This window comes from Molothrus ater, chromosome 4 (genome assembly GCF_012460135.2).
Source record: "Molothrus ater isolate BHLD 08-10-18 breed brown headed cowbird chromosome 4, BPBGC_Mater_1.1, whole genome shotgun sequence".
Lineage (NCBI taxonomy): Eukaryota > Metazoa > Chordata > Aves > Passeriformes > Icteridae > Molothrus > Molothrus ater.
In genome coordinates this window covers 65,827,076-65,846,790 of record NC_050481.2, presented here as the reverse complement: position 1 = coordinate 65,846,790, position 19,715 = coordinate 65,827,076, and the positions used below count along the sequence as shown (strand labels likewise).

The following is a 19,715-nucleotide window of genomic DNA, read 5'->3' as shown; positions in this document are numbered from 1 at the left end:
AGTCACACTTCTTCAATCCCTACAGGCATCACAGAGTTAAGGTATGCCAGGTTCAAGCTGCTCAGTACCATTAATCATGGGGAATACTGAAGAGCAAATTTCCTTCTAAATATTAGCTTACAGGATACTTGAGACAGACAGGAAGAACAGGAATATTTTACAATGCCACATAATTATGTTTGTAAATACAGCAACAATTGAGCAAAGTTTTCGATCCTCCACCCAAGCAGCTCAGGGTGAACCATTCCCATTGCACAGAGCCTTAATGGAGTTAAAATCCCCCTCATAAAAATCCTCTTGCAGGATCTGGTCCCAAGATCGTGTCTGGACATGAATGCTAATCCCAGGCATAACTAACGCAAAAGTTTTACTAACACACTTGTCAAACAAAGGCTTTGCACCTGGTGTGGGCTTGGTAAATTATGTTTAGGCATACATTTGCTGGTTATGGTCAGCATAAGGCTGAATGCTAGGGCAGCTGTGAGTAAATATCAGTAAAAAGAGTCGAGAGCCAAAGAGAATCTAACACTCAACTACATGACTTCCCACATTCCCTTCTATTTACCCCCATCCCTTTGTGGTGGACAGATACTTTCAGCGCAATGAGATGTATGCGCATTGGAAATAACACCACTAAATATTCTCAGGAACATACTTGCTCTTTCAAACCATATAAGTTAAATGTGTTTGTGCCTCCTGGAAGCATTGGCGTTTATTTCCCCTCAGTCTTCTGCAGACCAGTAAAAACACAACCACAATGTTTAGAGAGCATAAAAATCATCACGGTTATTGATAGGTACAGGGTTTGGGGTCTCTTTAAAGCTTCAAACTCAAGCAGCACACTGCTTGAAGCACATTTGCTGCCGGTGCATCAAGAAACTAAACTTTTGACATCGACTTCAGCAAGAGAATGAAGTTTGTATTTACTGCACGGGCAGGTGCTATGGGCACCTTTCCCTTCCTCTGCAAGCTCGCTGTGCTGAAGGTCTGTCCCAGTGCCCTGTGTCACTCTGAGGTGCCCGGGTCACAGCGAGGAGCCGAACACCGAGACACTGCCCAGGAAACAGCTTTTATATTAGGATTGACACTCCAAGAGCGGTTTTATTCCCTCGCACACACACGAGTAGAAACTCCGCAGGATCGCGTCCCATTTCTTTTCTTTCTTTTTTTTTTTTTTTAATGGAAACACTCACGTACGGCCGGCAGAGGAATTACTGCTCGCTTAAACCGGTGCTTGTCACCTTACAGGGACCGGCCAGAGGTCAGCGGGTCACGCAAAGCCTCTGAGCGCAGCCATGGAGATCCACAGCCCGCCGGGAGCCCGCGCAGCCAGAGCCGACCGGGGCAGCCCCAGCTCCGCACCTGTAGCGCCGGCTCCGCTCCCCGGCGCGGCCGCGAGGGCAGCGCCGCCCATGAAGGGACCCCCAGAGCCCCCGGCGGCCGAACGGAGCCGCCCCCCCTCCCCACCCCGTCCCCCGCGGGGCAGGCGGGACCAGCCCGGCTGCGGCAGGAGCTGCGCCCGCCCCACGCCTCCGCTCACCGGAGAAACTCAGCGCCGGCCCGGGGAGCCGCGGGCAGGGGGCTGCCGCCGTCTCCGCTATTTAAACCTCTTCCCGCCGTCTCCGCCTCACTGGCTCCCACTCGCTCCCTCCGCCCCGCGGAACTCACAGGGGCGGCCCCGCCCCTCCCGAGGTACACACAGCCACACGCCGCCCGCCGCTCCGCCCGCCCGCCCGCCCGCCCGCCCCAGACGCACCGCCCATTGGTTCAGCAGCCTGCCCGTCAACATGAGAGGCTACAGCATTGGCTGGCGGCGCTGTCAATCACATCCCGCCCCGCCCTGCGCCCCTCCTCTCTCCTTCCCGGACACCTCGGGGGTGTTAAAACGGCCGTTTGAAGTCACCAGCAAAATTTACTTTTAGGCCTCGCCCACTGAGGCCGAGAGCACGTTCTGATTGGGCCGTAGGAAATGGCTCTCTGCCGCCCCTGAGTGGCTGGGTGTCCATAACCCCCCCGAAATCCCGCCTATCCCGATGCCGTAATCCTATTTGATTTGTCCGCGCATCCCCGCGGCCCCGCCCATTCCCACACCGCTACCCATTCAGTCGCGGCTCCCCGAGCTCTGGGGCGGTGCCGACACTCACGGCGGAGGAACGGGAGGGAAGGCAGCCGCTCATTGGCCGGCTCGCCGTCGCTCTCCCTCCGTCACCGCCCCCGCGGAGCGTACCAAGCCGCGGCGGCGCGGGGTGGCGAGAGGGGGGCGCGCGGCGTTGGTTCGGCCCGTGTCCATGAGGGCCGGGGCGGGGCGCGCGCCGTTTCCCGGCATGCCGCGCGCGCCGTAGGTAGCTCCCGCCGGGACGCGCTGGGAAGGAGGGCGGGAGGGAAAGGAGGGAGGGGGGAGGCGGCCGGTGCCCGATCCAAGATGGCGGTGCAGGAATCAGCCGCTCAGCTCTCAATGACTCTGAAGGTGCAGGAGTACCCCACTCTCAAGGTGGGTGCCGGGCCGCCCCCCGGCGCGGGGGGAGCGCGTTAACGCCCTCAGCGTCCCGCCCGAGCAGCGCTGAGGGGGAGCCCCTTCTCCCCACCCTGTTCTCCCCGCCTCGGGAGCCCCGGGGCTGTGGGATGGAGGTTGGGAACGATTCCTATCGCGTAGTTCCCGCCTGTCCTCGTTTTTCCTCCGCTTGACGTCTCGGCTGGTGCCGCTCCGCTGCTGCTCTTCCCATCCCCCTCCGTGGAGGGAGAGGGACGTGCCTGGAATATACGGCTCTTCCCTGGTGTCTCCGTGCCCTGAGGGGACAGGGGAGGCCCCCGGGCTACGCTGGGGACACAAAAAGAGCCGGAAAGGAGCTGGGAGATAAGTGAGGTCCTTGTGCTCGCGGGGTGCTGTGAGGGGGGAGTGGGCTCGGACGGAGCCGGGCTGGGGGAGAGGGGCTGGGGCGTGTGAGTGGAATGTGCTCCCTCAGGAACACCGAGGACTGCCTGAAGTGCTCATCCCAGATGATTATCTGCATCTACGTGGCGTTGTTAGGAGACGTGTTAAAGGGGAGGGAGTGGAGGTGGCGGTGTAATATGGTTCCCTGGCTGCTTGGTCCCCCGAAGATGGAGATGAGCTTAAAATATAAAAAGGGACAGACGTACTGGAGGGCTGTGGAGGCGAATAAGCAAAATGCAGTTTGGTAAAAGCTGTTCCTTGAGATACTGGGGCTGCCTGCAGGATGGAGGTCTCGCAGGACTGCATAGGTGGTCTCGGGCTTTAAGCAGGTGTTGTGAGGCAGGTGAAGGACTTGGCGATGACCTTAGCGCTCAGTGCCTCCGAGAACTGTTGAACTGCAAGCATGATGCTCATAGGAATCAACGGGAACCTTTGTTTGAAGTGTCGTGTTGTATATACAGGAGGTTTACCACATAAATAGCAGCAGCTGTGGAAGGGACCTGGGTGAAGGATCTCTATTGTAAAATGCTTATTTAACTATCTCTCGTGTCAGGGTGTCCACATTTTGTCGTCTATAGGAGATGTTTATGCAAAGTCAACTTTGTTGTGCTGAGATCATGCTGTCCTTCACACGCCGAGCATTGTGTGCTCTTTACAGTGTTGGTTCTGCGGTGTTGGTTCTGTTCTTCTTGTGCATGTCCTCCTCCACCAGCTCCATTCTGCTCGGGTCTGAGAAGCAGAAGGACAAAGTGTTGATTCCCCTTTTTACATGTGAAGGCTCTTTCTGTCGCCCAGAAGTACTTTGAACCTGACAGCATCAGGCTTAAATTTTAAAATAGCTGTAAAGAGCTCTCTGGCACTTTCCATAGCCAGAACAATGTGAAGGCATTTAATGTTAAGAAGATAGTTTTAAGGCTGCATTTTAGGTGTATTCCAGTTGTTGCCACAGCTTTGGTCGCTACATTCCTGAAAAATTACTGGCAGTGAGGATCAGTGAGTTTTTTGTTTTGGTGCTTATGACTTAAGATGAATTGTCAAAGTGCCAGCCATTTCAAAGGTAGAGAATATTTTGGACTAATTATTTTATTTTCACAAGCATTCTTTTCCCCTAAAATATCTCAACAAAAATATACATAACAGAATGGAATGTTGTTTGTAAAGTTAGCAAGCTAAATAGTAAGAGGGTGATACACCCTTGCACTGAAATTCCTAATTTCCAAGCAAAGGTGATGTTTATTGACTCTTCCCAGCAGCCATTCAACTTCTGGGTTGTTCCTGTAATCTTTAGTAACATTTTTCATTGTTTAAAAAGACCTGCCAGAACAGTGTCTGCTCAAATCTTTTGAATGTGTCCTCTGAAATGTTCTTAACTGTGAGTCATATATCAAAACATTTTACTGGTGGAGGTGAAAAAGCAGCATGGAGAAATGAACACTAAGGCTAAAGTCTACTAAAGTAAGTTGATATGAAATCTCATTTTGGTCTTTAGAAGTCAGATGATGCCTACAGGTTTCTGTGGGACTAAGAATCTGAATTTTTATTTCCAGTTTATTTAAATGCTCTGTAAAATGAATGTGTACCACTGTTTTTTTTTAAATTCACCAACACAGTAGCTCAGATGTATCTCTTGGAGCTCTGGACACTGGTGATTTTCCCTTATGTGAGTAAAATATAAAAGATTGCAGACTTGTATTGAATATCCTTCCTGTTTCCTCCCTCTAGCTTCCTCATGCCAGCATCACTAGATAATAGTTGTGTAATAGTTCTACATTTACAGTGTGTTCCACAGAGTGCTTTTCATGTGAGAGAGTGCTTCAGACTGCAGAGGGAAATCCCTGCTCCAGAGCTAAATTGTGGCTGCTGCTGGAGTGGAAATACTTCAGCAGTTCAGCTCAGGGGAAGTAAATACACTTCTTCAGCTGAATCTACAGAAGCTCTTTAAGTGTAGAAAATAATTCTTGAATATTCCCCCCTGCTCCCTCCAGTCCCTTCTCAAGGACAAGAAGGTTGTCAGCTATTCTTCTTCCAAACTACTGTGGAATTTTTCTTTTTTTTTTTTTTTTTTAATCCTACTGATGGGGAATTCTGTTAGTCTCAGATGAGAGCATGTAAGATGAAAGCTGACAATTTGAAAATGAATGAATGAATGCAAACATTGTTATTGGAGTTCTTTGCTGAAAATAATAAACAAGTGATGACAGGAAGCTGGATAATTCATCTATATCTTTAGAGTATGAATAATTATTAAAGTGATAGCAAGCTGTATAGGCTAAGACCCCAGAAGTGGAAGATGGAAGACCCAAAAGCAGAAATTGCCACTTTTGAAAATATTCTGGTCTGTTTGCTGGTAAGCAGTTTTGGGTTAGCTACTCTGCTACTGCTTTAAAAAAAGTTGAAACAGGAGAGTTGTAGAAGCACAGGATGTGTCAGTGCCTTCTCAGAGCTACTGTTTGGTTTCTTAGGGAAAATACTGGCAGCAGATTTAAGAAGATACTAATTTCTCATGGAAATGCAACTTTTGGATTGTTGCAGGGAAACATGTAGGAGACTGGGTTTATATGAAGTGCATGTTGTGTCTGTCCCGAGTCCAGAGCAGCTGAGGTTAGACAGGACCTCTGCAGACAGTCTAGTCCAGTATCCTGCCCTCCAAGCAGGGTCAGCTGGAGCAGGTTGCTCAGCACCGTGGCCAGACTGTTCTCAGTTGTCTCCTGAGTTGGACACTCCAGCCTCTCTTGGCAAAGCCAGTCCAGTGTTTGACTGCTGTTGTGGTGCCAAAAGAATGTAATCTTTTGTTGACAGGAATTTCTCTGTATTTCAGTTTGTGCCCATTGCCTGTTGTACTTTGATGGGGCGCTGCTGAGAGGAGTCTGGCTCCATCTGCTTTGTTGTCCCCATCAGGTATTCATTCATTCACACACCTTGATAAGGCTTCCTCTGGGCTGAACAATCCCACTCCTCCCAGCCCTTCTTCCCACCTCCCATTCTCCAGTCTGGTAGTGATCTCTCTTTACTCATTCCAGTGTGTCCATGTTTCTGTTGGATGGGGGAGCCAAAACTGGACACAGCACTTTGGGTGGGTCTAAGTTCCATTTAGAGCAGAGGGGAAGGATCACCTTCCTTGAGCTCCTGGCAGTGTTTTTGCTAGCACAGCCTGGGGTGCCATTGGTAGCCTTTGCCTTACGGGCGCGTTGCTGTCATGGGCAATTTGTCCAGCAGGACCCCAGGCTCTGTTCTGCAAAGCTGCTTCCCAGGCTTTGTCTCCAACTTGTCCTGGTCCAAAGGGGTTGTTTTTTCTCAAGTGTAAGACTTTACATTTCTCTTTATTGAATTTGAGGTTCTTGTTTGCCCATTTCTCCAGCACAGTGAGATCCGTGGAATGGCACCACAAGCACCTGGCATAGTAACAGCTCCTCCTGGTTTTGTGTCCTCTGCAGGCTGGGGAGGTGCACTCTGATCCATCATCCAGGTCACTAATGGAGATGTGAAACATCTGAACAATCAACTTTTTACCCAGTGAAGCAGAAGTGCACAATTAATTTTTTGAATAACTGGTTGCAGTACTTTATTTTTTCCCCATGTTTATAAGCTTTACTCTTAGTTGGTTTTGAACCTAATTTTAAGAGTCAAGAGTACTTTTGTCAAAACTTTGAAAAGGTAGCAGCAAAAATTGTTCAGTGAAAGTGGTTCAAGCGGGACTGAAGACAGAAGTAACAACTTGTAACATTTAGTTCACTGTCTGTGCATCCATGTAAGAAAATCCAAACACGTATCATGACAGAATCATAGAATGGCTTGAGTTGGAAGGGACATTAAAGATCATCTTGTTCCAGCCCTCCTGCCAGGGTCAGGGACACCTTCCACTACACCAAGTTGCTCAATGGCTTATCCAGCCTGGCCTTGAACACTTCCAGGGAGGAGGCATCCTCAGCTTTCTGGACAGCCTGTGCCAGTGTTTTACCATCCTCACAATGAAAAAATTTCTTCCTCATATCTAATCTAAACCTGCCCTCTTAGTTGGAAGCCATTCCCTCTTGTTCTGTCACTACCTGCTGTTGTAAAAAGTCCCATTCCAGCTCTCTCATAGGCCCTTTTTTGGATTATCTAAGCGCTTTTCAGACAGAAGGTTGGCAAAATAAGCTAAGCCTGGATGTTGGTGACAGCTCTGCACTAACTCATCATGAACACTTATCTCACACTAAATCCATCTTCAACCTGGGTGCTCTGACTCACCAAGTGTGTTCAATGTCCATGCCGAGCGTTCCTGTGCTGCTGAATAATGCACTTCCTGTTTTGACACATGGTGTGTGTGTGTGTGTCAGCAAACAAGTGTGAAATCTTTCCTACTGCTGTTGCTTTCCTGCACTACACTCTGTTCTAAAAACACTCTTTTAAGAAAAAGCTAACACTGGGGCTTTGTAAGAAGTTTGACGTTGTGCAGTAGCTGAAGAAATTGGCTCATTGGTTTCTTTTTCACCCCTGCCCACTCACTATAAAAAAATATTTTTAAGTGATTAATGAAGGAAGGAAACACAGTAGAAGTCAGTAACAGTGTGGTCGTGACCTAGAGCTGTTGCTTGGTTATTAGTACCCCATTGTGCCTGTAGGAAAATACTTGAAGAAAGCTATTCTCAAACATCTCACAGAAGATGTCCTGCTAGTGTCTTCCAAGTGAACACTTAGCTGATGTTGCAATTGCTGGTTGCACCATACTTGATTTGTAGTGTTTTCACAGGACAGTGGCCTGTGGTCTTGTGAGTTTCCTTTGTGTATGTTTGGCGTAGGAATAGTATGTTTGTGTGGTAGCTAGCACATTGGGATCTTAAATGTTAACAAAAGACAAGACTTGAGTCTTAGCATAGTGAGTGTTTTTCAAGAGCTGGGAAATAAGTAAAGATGAGCTCCAAACATTTCCTAGCTACTGTAATAGGAGGAAAGTGCTTCACTTGGTGTGCTCCCTAAGCATCTTGCCACTGTCTTTCAAATCAGTAGTTCCTGTACAATCAGCAGAAGAGTACCTTTCAGGCTCACAGGGTTAGGGAAGTACTGTTCTGGCAGATATGCTGTAAGGGCACACTGACAGCATCCATCAGTCCTTGTTAAGTCAAAAAGCTGCCAGAATTGTGCACTTGGCCTCCCACAATCTACAGCCTGAAGATTCACTATGTGGGAAGTATTTGCTAACCCAGAATGTGAAATATGCCAAAGTAATTGATTACTTACAATATGTGACATTTGATTTAAATAAAGCAGTTTTTAAGATACTTTTGATAGTCAGTAATTTAACTACTTCACAAGTTCTTTTGATTTATTTCAGCTTTTTTAAGAGCTCTGTGGATTAACTGGACTTGTAAATCAGTGGACATGAAAATAAAACAGATAATACATTGAGTAGGACTTTGGTCATTCATATATTCTAACATGAGTCTGCTAATTTGGATCAATAATGTGTAATTGTCTTAAAAGAAATGCTGTCACTTTGGCTGGAATAGGTTATTTTGGGAGCAATTTGATTGGAAATGGGATCTCTAGCAGTATCATGGTGTCTGGACTGTGCAAACACACAGAAGGACAACAACCTCTTTCATTTAAAGAGGTAAGAGGTGGTGCTGTGATCAAAATGAACAAATATTTGGAGAAGAGAGAAGGATCAAAACAAATGGAAGGACTTGCTCAGGACACAAAACTGCTGAGTGACCTTAGCTTTGGCCAGGGAACAATGCTTAGGTTCTTGTTAGTACTCTTACTAAATAAGAAAAGCAAAAGCATTTATTTTGAGCTGTAAGTCCAGGGTGGCAGCTATAAACAAGTGCCTTGGAAAGGCCTCTGATGTCCTCAGGGTTGTTCTAGACAGGCCTCTAAAATGGCTGTCAACCTCCTTCTATAGGGATGTAAGACAATTTTCTGTAACTGTAAAATTGCTTTGTAAAGCACTTCATTTGCTTGTAGGAAGCCTTGTTCAAAAGTTGATAATGTATTCAGAAATAAGTTTCTTGCAGTTTGTGTAACAGGATAATATTCTGAAGGAGTGTGATTGCTTCTGTTGACTAAGTATATGTGTAGCAGATGGATAGCCCAAGAATTTTTGCTGTTCATTCTCTCCTGTATTGAAGTAGCAGCTTTGAATAATATAATGATGGTTTCTTTTGAGACACAGCTGCTCTGGAATGCACAGTACTGTCTTCCTGAGTTGTAAAACTGACTTCTTTGTAACTAAGGCAAGCTACTAGGCTTTACCCTTCCAAAACATGGAAACTGTTTTTAAAAAGAATTGCTTTTTAAAAATCCAAATTACCTCCAACTGCTTTTAGGCTTATGAAATTACTTAATTTGTCTCTATATCTCTTCAAGATTTTATTTTAATGCTTTTACCTAATTAACCTAAATCTAGACATTATTTTAAGCCATCTATTCCTCAAATATACTACTACTCTTTTAACTTTATTTTCCTTTTCTTGTTTTGCCTAGAACAAGGAAAAACTATTACTATTTTAAGGAATTTATAAGAGCCCACTGAAGAGGTGCTGATGTCATTTACATTTTGGATAAGTCCAGTGACAAATAATGATGCTGACTCTGGTCTGAAGTAATCCAAGAATCATTGAGGAAAAAATGAACTACATAAAAATACAGAATTTCAATAATTCTGCAAGGAAGTTCTTAATTGTTATTTCTTGAGGGAACAGTTTCAGTAGTTTATTGTACCCTGCCTCATTTTTCTTTTGCATCATATGTAAGAGATGTCCTCTACTTTTCTGTTTTGTTGAAGCAGTGAGTGTGGTGTTCTAATTTAGTCTCAAGAAAACAGCTGAATGCTTGAAGGTGTTTCTTGTGAGGTTTTGTTTTTCTCTTGACACGGTTTATTAAAACTCTTCAGGAGGTGCTTAATTTTTCTTCCATGTTCCTATATTTCCGTGTTCTTGCCTAAAGTGGTGCTAAGTTCTCTTTGCTTTAGTTTTTTGAAAGGCAATTTCATCACTGCACCTCTCTTGTTTTCCCTAGCTGTCTGGCCAGGCTAAATTTCATGTAGGGGCATTTGAAAAAAGCTTATTTATATCTCAAAGTCTTCAACAGAATTGTCTTGGAGACCTGTAGATTCATCCAAATCTCGGGTGCTTTTCAGGTGTTGTAAGCTAACACAGTTGAGGAGGGGAAGCACATCATTTTTCTGCCCCTTGAAAGGAGAGCATAGTTCTGTAATGGTTCCCCCCACCGAATCGCGTAGGACTCTTTTTATTTTATATTTCTTGAAACACTTTTTTTTTTTCTGCCCCCTAATTTTGTGACTTCATGTACTTGGTAAGATTTTTACAAATCCATTTTTAGTTCCCTCCTGCTCATGACTGAGTTAATTTGAAAAGATACACAATGTAGGTTTTTATGTTTTTTTAAAAAATCACATTTTATGTGGGAAGGACTTACTTTCAGCCAAGATACTTTAACACTAAGGATGCACACAGAGATGTGTCAAGTCAGGATATATAGTTAAAGTTCCCTCTGTAAGAATTCGTACCAGTTAGACCCAATTAACTACTTTATATCAAATACAGCAAGAAAATGGGTGTTCTTTACAGAACTGCAAACCTGTGTAAGTGATGCTTGTTTCTGTTGTCTATACTGTTTTCTATGAAAATGAGTTTTTAGAAACTTTGAAAATTCCAGTTTACAGGAGCCTTGGAGAACAGTTAATGATCATACCTATATAACCAAATACTTCTTCCTTCAACTGACTTTTTTGAAGTCTCACTTTTACTCTGTAATTCCCAACAACCAAATGATAGCTATACAAACTGGTTTTTACTTTTTTCTGCTGCATCTGAACTAGTTTCATCCATGCAGTTACTGTGGGCTAGAAACATTTTGTATTATCTTGTGATCTGAAAGTGATTGTGTTGTAGTTTCCGTTTTTATTTGGAGCTCCTTAGGGTTGAATCTGTATAAGTAAAGAAGGAATTTGGCCAGTGTTCAAGTGTGAGAACTGGTGTGCTGAAAGTCTAATGTAAGGCTAAAGATTTGGAGGAGAATAAAGGCTTACATTTTTTTCAAAACTTCAGTCATGAAACAAATGTGTAATTCAGTCTTTCAGTATTGGTCTGTACCACTACCAAGGTAGAAAAACTTGTGGGCAGCATCAAGGTGGTATTTGGAATTTTGCACAGTGGCCCTTAGACTTTGGCCTAACATCCTACACTTCCAAAGGAGGAGAAATGCAGCACATAACACTTGTTATAAAAAGATTTTTTGTTTTGGGAGAAATCTCTTTCTCCTGTGTTGAGTCCTCCTCTTAATTCTCTGATGAATGCTCAAGTAGTCTGGGAATTTTGTTGGATAGCTGTGGAAGAAAGGCAATGTAGAAGACTGTTTCCATGCTTCTACTTCAAGTAAAATTTTAGTGAGATTTTTAATATATGTAATTGATTTTTCCCTTCCAGCCAATTGCTTATTGATGCAGAAATAGTATCCTGACTAATCCAATATGGAATAATGTACATCAGTTAATGTGACTTTTTAAAAGTGCATTCCATGTAAAGATATTGGAGTTGTTCTTAAAAAACTGAAGTGGGCAGTGAGGTGGACTTGGTTGATAGTTTATTCATATTACTGAATGTTTTCTGGAGATAAGCCTTACCAGGAACTCTTGCAAGAAAGACTGAAGTCCTTATGCAGATAAGGAACTGGGCAAGATAAAAAACAAACATCAAGATTTAGTAGCCAGCTGTTCTAATGGAGGAAGATTGGTGTTAGGATTCTGCTGGCATCCTGGTGATACTCAGCTCTTTGAACAGCCTGGAAGAAAATGTAAGTGCTGAGATGAAGCAGTTTCCTTGATGATGCTAAGATAATTGAGGTATTACAGATGTAGCCAAAGTGTGAACCATTAGAGAAAAAATAGTGAGACTGAATGGGTGTTAAAATATATTAAATTCAGTATAGATAAATGCAGTGTGATACAGTTTTTAGGTATGGTGAAAAGAAAATTAATCATAGTCTTCTATATATATATATATAAATAACTGAGTTGGAAGTGATCATCATTACTGAGTGGGATCTCAGGGCTAATGGTGAATGTTTTGTATGAGTGGTCAGGTTAATGTTAACAAACACAGGGCAGAAGTGTTGGGAAGGGAACTGTACACAGCAGTTAAAATCCATGGTTTCTTTTTCTCTCAAGTAGTATGAGTTACTCTTAATTTCTCCCTTCTCTCATCCTGAGAAAGGGTGTAGTAGAACTGGAAAATGGCTACAGAAAGGTGAGAATGATTAGAGAGATGGAATGTCTGTCTTCAAGGAGTGGTTCAAGAGTCTCTCCAATCTCAAGATACATGAGAAGTATGTAGGAGAAGAAGAGGGTTCCCTTCTTTGCTTCCAAAACAAAAGGGTTTTAAGTCAGTTGAAAGTCAAAACCAAAGAGTATTTCTTCACATAGTTGTGAGCCTGTGAAATATCTCACAACAGGATGTTGCAGTGCTAAAACTCAGGTCAACAGCAACCAGAGTTCATGAGTGAGAAACACCCTGTGGTGTTAAATTCCCATCTCTGGCTCAAGGAGTCCAGTGAGACTTTGGGATTAGTAACTTTGTTCTTGCCTTTTTTCAAGTGCCATCCTCTTTCTGGATACCATCAGAGAAAAGATAGTGACAGAGAGGGGTGTTTGGTCTTATCTGGTACAGTCATCCAGATCTTCATATGGAAATGTGTTTGATGTCTAAGTTAGCAAAGATGAATTCATTAAATTAAGGTAGGAGAGTTCTTCTGCAGACTGTTAAATTCAGGCTTCTGCTCGAACCTTGGCTAACTTCAAAGCTAATCTGAGTTGCTCAGAGTCCTGCCAAGTTCTGAAAGTTTTTGAGGGTGGAGATTCCGTCACCTTTCTGGGCTGCTGTTCCAGTGCTTACCAAGTGTTCTGATTGAAATATTTTTTTTATGTCCAGCTGGAATTTTCTCTAGTGACACTTGTCAACTCAGCCTCCTTCCTTTTTGCTCTGTAACTCCGGAAGGTCTGGCTGGCTCTTATCTGTGACCTTCACCTTTGGGTGGTAGAAAGCTTTTATCAGATTGTGCCGCTTCCAGCTCCCGGAGCCTTCCCTTCTGCAGCAGCGGAAGCAAGCCTGCCCCTCTCAGCTTCTCTTGGACATTTGTTTTTTTAATCCTGCAGCCAGCTCACTGTCGTGGTGGCAGCCTTCTGGACTCTCTCCAGGTTGTCAGCATCTCTTTTTTAGTGGGGGGGGGAGAGTGACCTGAAAACCAGACTCAGTATTCCAGATGAGTCTGCATGAGTGCTGAGCATTAACAATCACTCCTCTCAACCCACTGCCTTTAGTCTTGCTAATGCAGCCTGGGATGGGGTTAACCTTCACTGCCATGAGAGCCTGTTGCTGATTCATGTCCCACCTGCTGTCCATCAGGACCTCTGTGTCTTTTCTTGCACTGGTGGTCCTAGGCAGTTACTCCACAACCAGTGCTAAAGGCTGGAGTGGTTTTGTGCCTGATATTGGGCCCCGGTGTTTGCCTTGATTATGTTTCATAAAGTTCTTGCTGTATTTCTCCAGTTTGTAATTTTTTCTGAATGGCAGCTCTGACACCCTTTTATCAAGCACTCCACCAGTTTGCCCTCTGTGTGTTCTGTAGTGCAGATGGTTGAAGATGACCTGTTTGTTGGAGTTGATAACATCCTGGAGACAAGCAGTACTTATAATTGGCCACCAGGAAGCTTTGGGACCACTGACCATTATTCTTAGAGCCTGACTAGTCAGTCCCTAACCCATCTTGTGTTCAGCCATTGAGTCCATGTCTCCTGTTTGGCCACAAGTGAGACAATGTCAGAAACCTCACTGCTATTGGCATGAAGGGCTGCCAGTGTGCTCCTGCCATTGAGAGACAGTTCATCACTGAAAGCAAACAATGTTGTCAGCTTGATTTGCATATGACAAATCTGGGCTGGTTGTTCCTAGTCACCTCTATAAGATTGAAAATGCTTGGGGTTTTTTGTTGTTGTTTTTGTTTGTTTGTTTGTGGTTTTTTTTTGTTTTTTCTGTAACTTTCACAAGAGCTGAGATGATGCAGACCAGCCTGTAGGTTTTGTGATCTTCCAGGTTCTCTTTTTGGAGTAGAGGCACAAAACTTGCTCTTTTCAGTCATGGACAACTTTTCTTGTTCACTGTGGCATTCCAGCAATGGTAGCAGGTTTGCAGTGTCATCCAAGAGCTCTCTCCTTTCCTCCCTTCTGCTCTTATGTACCTGTTTATCTTCAGCTTGCTTTGGACTTCCTATATGAGTGAATAGTACCTCACTCCCCAGACTCAGTTGCTCATACATCATCAGGAAGGCTTAGGAGAAGACCTTACCAGTAAAGACAGAGAAGGCGTTTAGAAGTAAGACCCTGTTGTCCTTGGTGGTTGGGTCACAAACTTAATTCTGTGGATGCTTTTCATCTTCCTTAAGCTGCTGGTGTCTACAAGGCCCTGGTAATTGCAATTACTTATTTGAAGTCTAGCTGAATTAAGTGGATGTCTATGCTGGCTGTGATGGTAATGAGAGCTGCATTTCTAGCTGTAACTCAGAAGGCTTTTGTGGCTGGACAAGTACAACACCTCTGCAAAGAGGTTCTCTCCACGGTTTGTGTTTGTTTTGTTATGTTGTTCTCTATCCCAAGCAGAGAGCCCTTCAGCACTGTCTGTATTCAATTTGTTTGCAAACCCCAGGTGCTCAGTGAGTGACTCTGTCTGTTGTAGAAGCTGCAGGTGTGCAACAGGCTAAAACTTCACCACATTCTCAAAATGCCATTAAGCTGCTTAATAGAATTCGCTGCAATGAGCATAAGTCCAGTCTGGATGTCTGACTTCCAACAACATAAATGCCATTGAACTTTTTAAGCTTTGGTCACTATAATTAATAAACTTCTATGAGGGGGAAATGGTGTGCATTCTCCTCTCCCTTTTCAGATTGTTAAAGGCTATATAGATGCTATGCTCTTATCACAGGTTTTCTAAAGGCGTTTTTTGTGAGTCTGTAGAGATAAGCAAGAGCTGAGGTAGGAGTGTGTTCAGCAGCTGTTTCTGTATATTCCATTTATGGAGAGAGTACAAAGTGTGCACACGTAGATAAATTCAGAAAACCTTGAGAAGAAAAATGAATCTCAGTAAAATCTTGATAATGAGTGAAAAAGCAATATGCATTGTAGGACACTGTAAAGGATTAGCTGGTTTAGAATCATAGAAGGGTTGACTTTGATGGGAACTTGGAGATAATTTAATTCCAGCCTCCTTGCCATGTTCATTAGACCAGGTTGCTGAAAGCCCCATCCAGCCTGGGAACACTTCCAGGGAGGGGTCATCCATAGCTTCTCTGGATAACCTGTGTCAGGGCTTTACCACCCTCACAGTTGAGAATTTCTTCCTCATATCTCATCTAACCCTGCCTCTGCCATTTTGAAGCCATTGCCCCTTGTCCTGTCACTCCATCCCTCTCCAGCTCTCTTGTAGCCCCTTTAGGTACTGGAAGGTGCCATAAGGTCTTCCCAGAGCCTTCTGTTCTGCAGGCAGGACACCCCCAGCTGTCTCAGCCTGTCCCCACAGCAGAGGAGCTCCAGCCCTCTCGTCACCTTGGTGGCCTCCTCTGGACTTGCTCCAGCAGGTTCAGATCCTTCTGGTACTGAGCTGAATGCAGCATTGCAGGTGGGGCTTCAGAAGAGCAGAGTAGAGGGGCAAGATTGCCTCCCTTCACCAGCTGCTCACACTTGTTTTAATGTACTCCTGTATGCAGTTGGCTTAAAATTATTTATATTTCTTTAAATATTTATTTGCTGCCTGATAATTAACACTTGAGAAGTGTATACAGTTTGCAAAACATCAGGTTACAACATATGCAAGCATTTAATACTGGCTGGGTTTTTTTTCTATTTTTAATGTGTTTTCAAAAAACTCAAGAAAATGGAATCACTTAGTAAGTGAATGGCTTGCTGAAAAATTTATTTTTATGAAAATATATTTAAATTCACTCTGCTTAAGGATATTTCAAGTTACATTTGATATGGCTTATGAAAAGAAAGATTGCCTACAGTTGCCCAGTTTGAATAGTTTTAGCCACTTTGTGATTTGAGAACTCTGCCTTGCTTTGGTACCTTATTTGCATTCATGGGCAGGAAGAGGACTGTGTTTGGGCTGAAGGCCAGGTAGTAAACTTCACAGCTGAGTTCCCAAGTGTGCACTGAAAAACTGCCCCTGACATCCTTAGCTCTGCAGTTTTCTACTCCTTGCTCTCAACTGAGCGATCAACGTGTAGCTCTCCTGGCAGTCCTTCCTCCTCTTCCACCAGTTCAAGCTTGTACACCCAGAACAATCCTCTTCTAAGTCTTGTCTCCACAGCTAGAGGTTGTTGGAGCATGTTCTGGGACAGCACACCACTTTTTTGGCTTTCTGAAAACAGTGTGAAGTAACTCCTGAAATGAAGAAAATATTTGGGTCAGGTTAATCGCTTGTCTCTGCTTTTTTGTTAGTGTTTAGCACCTGGAAACAGTCACGCTACAGTTGCAGAAGCCTCCAGCCAAGCAGACTTTCCTTCACATCACAACAGAATTCTGATCTTGGAAAAACTTGTGTTACTGGAATTTTACCCCTTGTGTAGGTTGATCTAACTTCAGTCAAATTCCTTTTCACTAGGTTTAAGTTTGACCTGGTTTAGTACATGCTTAGGTTGAATAATGTGTCTGCAGCTGTGGAAGCTGATGAACAAAAGGAGCAGAATCTGTTTAGTGCCACTGGATTTAAATGTGCTGCCCACTAATATTTTACAACTCTCCTTTGTATCCTCTTGTATGCTCACCATATGAGCCAACTGGGTGTGGCTTTTCAAGCTCTAACGAGTAGGACAAGTTGGTATTGTGCTTATGCAGAACACATTCTGGTCAGTACTTGCTGCTTTATTTCAAATTTTCTAGTAGCTGATTAATTCTTTTTTCCTTAAGGTAATGCTTCTCTAGGCTGGGTTCTGTAGGTCACTCTTGTCTCTAAATAATGATGTGTAATCCAAGTTTGGTCACAGAATGGTACTGGCAGGAAAGATTCCAAGTCTCTAATAGGTTTATGGCAATTAATGAGATATAAATCTTGCCTCTGTCTCTTAGTCTGAAAACTTTGGTGTGCACAGTATGCTAACAATGGTACCTGAAAATCAAGTGAACTGTAATTAAAAATGTTTAAAATTGCATTGTCCAGAACACTTTCTTATATGTTCTCCTTTCATTAACTTTCATTATTGGTGGAAAGAAATGCTCCTGTTGGTACAGTGCCTGTAACTTGTGAAGGGTTCTGAGGTAAAGCAAGCCAGTGCTGGGTCTTCTGGCACGTTGGAGCTGTAGGAGTAATAAAAGAACCAGCAGATCAAGATGCAAATTTAAGATAAAATCCTGCTTTGTAAGGAATGTAGTTCTAAGTTTTGGCATTCACAGACTCTGTCTCTGTAAAGTAAGTGTAAAATCTGTACCTAGATATGATTCACAAATATTCTCATGAAAACTGCTGGCTCTGTAATAAGAAACAACTGCCTGTGCAAATTACGAAAATCTCTGGTAAAGTATATTTACTGTCAGCTCCACTTATGCAAATAATTTCATTGTACCTTTAATTTCCTTTGGTATGACACACTAAATTATGTTTCTCAATATGTTTACTTTCATTTACTTTCAGAGTATATAGTGAAAACATTTCCACTCAGTCTCTTCCACAGAAGACATTCAGATTGTTTTTATGGTAGGGGAAAAAAAAAGATAAGAGAAGACCTATTGCACCTAGACATTCTAAATGATATATAGTGTTACCAGCTGAAATTGAAAGTTCAATTGTTCTAAATGTCATATGAACACAAACTGTGCCAGAACTCTGCATGCTGAAGAGACAGCACAGGAAATGGGTGCTGTTACTGCTCTTGAGTGCAGATAAGGAACTAGGCAAAAGGGAGATGAAACACAGGCTTTTTTCCCAACTGACTAGATCTGTGTCCAGCTGACTGCTCAAAATTTAACAAAAGTACTTTCTGTACTAAAAAAGGTACTTCAAATTAATAGTAGCTTATGAAAGTCTTTATTGATGCAGATTTTCAGTGTGGCATGGAAGGCTGATTAGCAAAATACTTGCAGAAATATTTTTTGGTGAACAGTAAGAAAGATGCAGTGGGGCAAAAGGAAGGGAAGAAGTTGTCTTAATGCTGTCTGGCATCAGGTGTTAGAGTTGGAAATAAGTTTCCATGTTCAAAAACATGAGATGTCAAAATAATGGCCTCCTAGAATATCCATTTTATCTGTGGGTCTTTAAAATATTTCATATTTTTTGTGTAAATGGAAAAAAGAAAAGAGGGTTGGAGATGGAATGTTGTTACAGAGGCAGCTAAGTAGGTGTTGAAGCCCATTATTTGTCATGGTTTATGTGGCTTGAGTTTTGGGTGGGTGTACTGCTGGGATTTTAGGGCAAAATGTATAAGGAAAAGAATTGTTTTGGCTTGGTGCCTTCTGTGTTAGAGTCTTGTCCTGTCATTTGTTAAGGTTTAGTTTGAGATACCAGGAACCATTAAATAGATCATTTCAGTCTTGACAAGAGGAGCCCTTTCATATCTTATCAGGATTATCCTTGTCTTTTATTACTACTACAAAGAAGCACAGCCTCTTATAGGTAATGCAAAGTCTTGGAAAGCAAATGCTTTGGCTCATCTTCCTTCCTCTGAACCAAAGTGTTCTCTGATGGAGAATTGCAGTGGTGCTGTTGGAACCTCTTTCATAGAGCCTAGAAGGGGTGTGGCCCCTGGGGATACTTCCTTGCATGCAGATAATTAGAAAGAGGAAAACGGAGCCCTTGATATAATTGATTAGAAGTTATATGCTTGAAAGATTTGTAATCAAACATATACGTGATATGTACCAAACAGAGCACTGATTTGTGCTTCCTGTTTTACCTTTAACATGGATAATCTGATTGCTATCTAAATTATGCCTTTGATTAATGGAACAGCAATCAAGATTATCATAACTACCTGAAAGAACTTCTCATGGACTTTTTAAAGTTTAACAATATGGCTGAATTAAGTGTATAGCACTGGAATGTTTTTAAAAATTCCTGGTTTTGTGAAGTAAAAGAACTTCCTGTCTAAATTGCTTTTGCTGCCACTGTAGGGGAAGTCTAGTGGAAGCTTAACACATCCTGTAAGCTTTCCCCAAATCATTCCCCAGGCTGTAGACTGCTCCCATCCATGGGAGCATGGGCCATGGCTACTAAGCCAGTAGCAGGTTTGATCCAGCTGTTCCACAAAGGTGTGGGACAAGTAGGACAGGAGACCTCCAAGACTGGCAAATCTCTTAATTCAGGAATGGAGTTTGTTTGAGGAAGGAAATTAGAGGAAATTAAATTAGAGGAAATTAAATTTCAGTTTAATCATACATTGTAGGCTTTTATCACTTAATTTACATAGGGTTTCTCTTGGCATTCCTTATAGTTCTTGTATATACAAAGTATATACTACTTTTGAGTATTACTTCCTAAGAAGTAGTCTTTCATGGGTAGAGGTATGTAGGAGACTTGTTGGATTTCCTGAATAACTGTTGGTGTACTATGTATAATTTTTTCAGTAGCCAATATGCATTATACATGCTTTCTCTCAAAGGTAACTTTCTCTTTTTTAATGAATTAGTGAAGAGAAGAAATGTAAAATTAGAAAGTCAGGGTCTGAAAGGTGATCTCTTAGTTGTGGTTTAATTTGTAGCTTTCCTTTTGTAGGTACGAATTTGTCTTCATATTCTGTT

The 19,715-nt window shown here is 43.1% G+C and overlaps 1 protein-coding gene across 4 annotated transcripts in view; it reads left to right on the top strand.

The window, feature by feature from the left end:
• The first annotated feature begins 2,321 nt into the window (after window positions 1-2,321).
• Window positions 2,322-19,715, top strand: part of MAEA (macrophage erythroblast attacher, E3 ubiquitin ligase) — a 50,232-nt gene continuing 32,838 nt past the window's right edge. The window contains exon 1 of one of the 4 annotated variants that reach the window (XM_036382433.1): window positions 2,322-2,338. Coding sequence is in view for 2 of the 4 variants with exons in the window: in XM_036382434.1 (XP_036238327.1) it covers window positions 2,423-2,491 (69 nt within the window). In the remaining 2 variants the exon portion in view is untranslated. Of the gene's footprint in view, window positions 2,339-2,376; window positions 2,492-11,709; window positions 11,729-19,715 lie in introns of those variants that run through there. The other 3 variants (XM_036382434.1, XM_036382430.2, XM_036382431.2) reach the window with 3 other exon arrangements.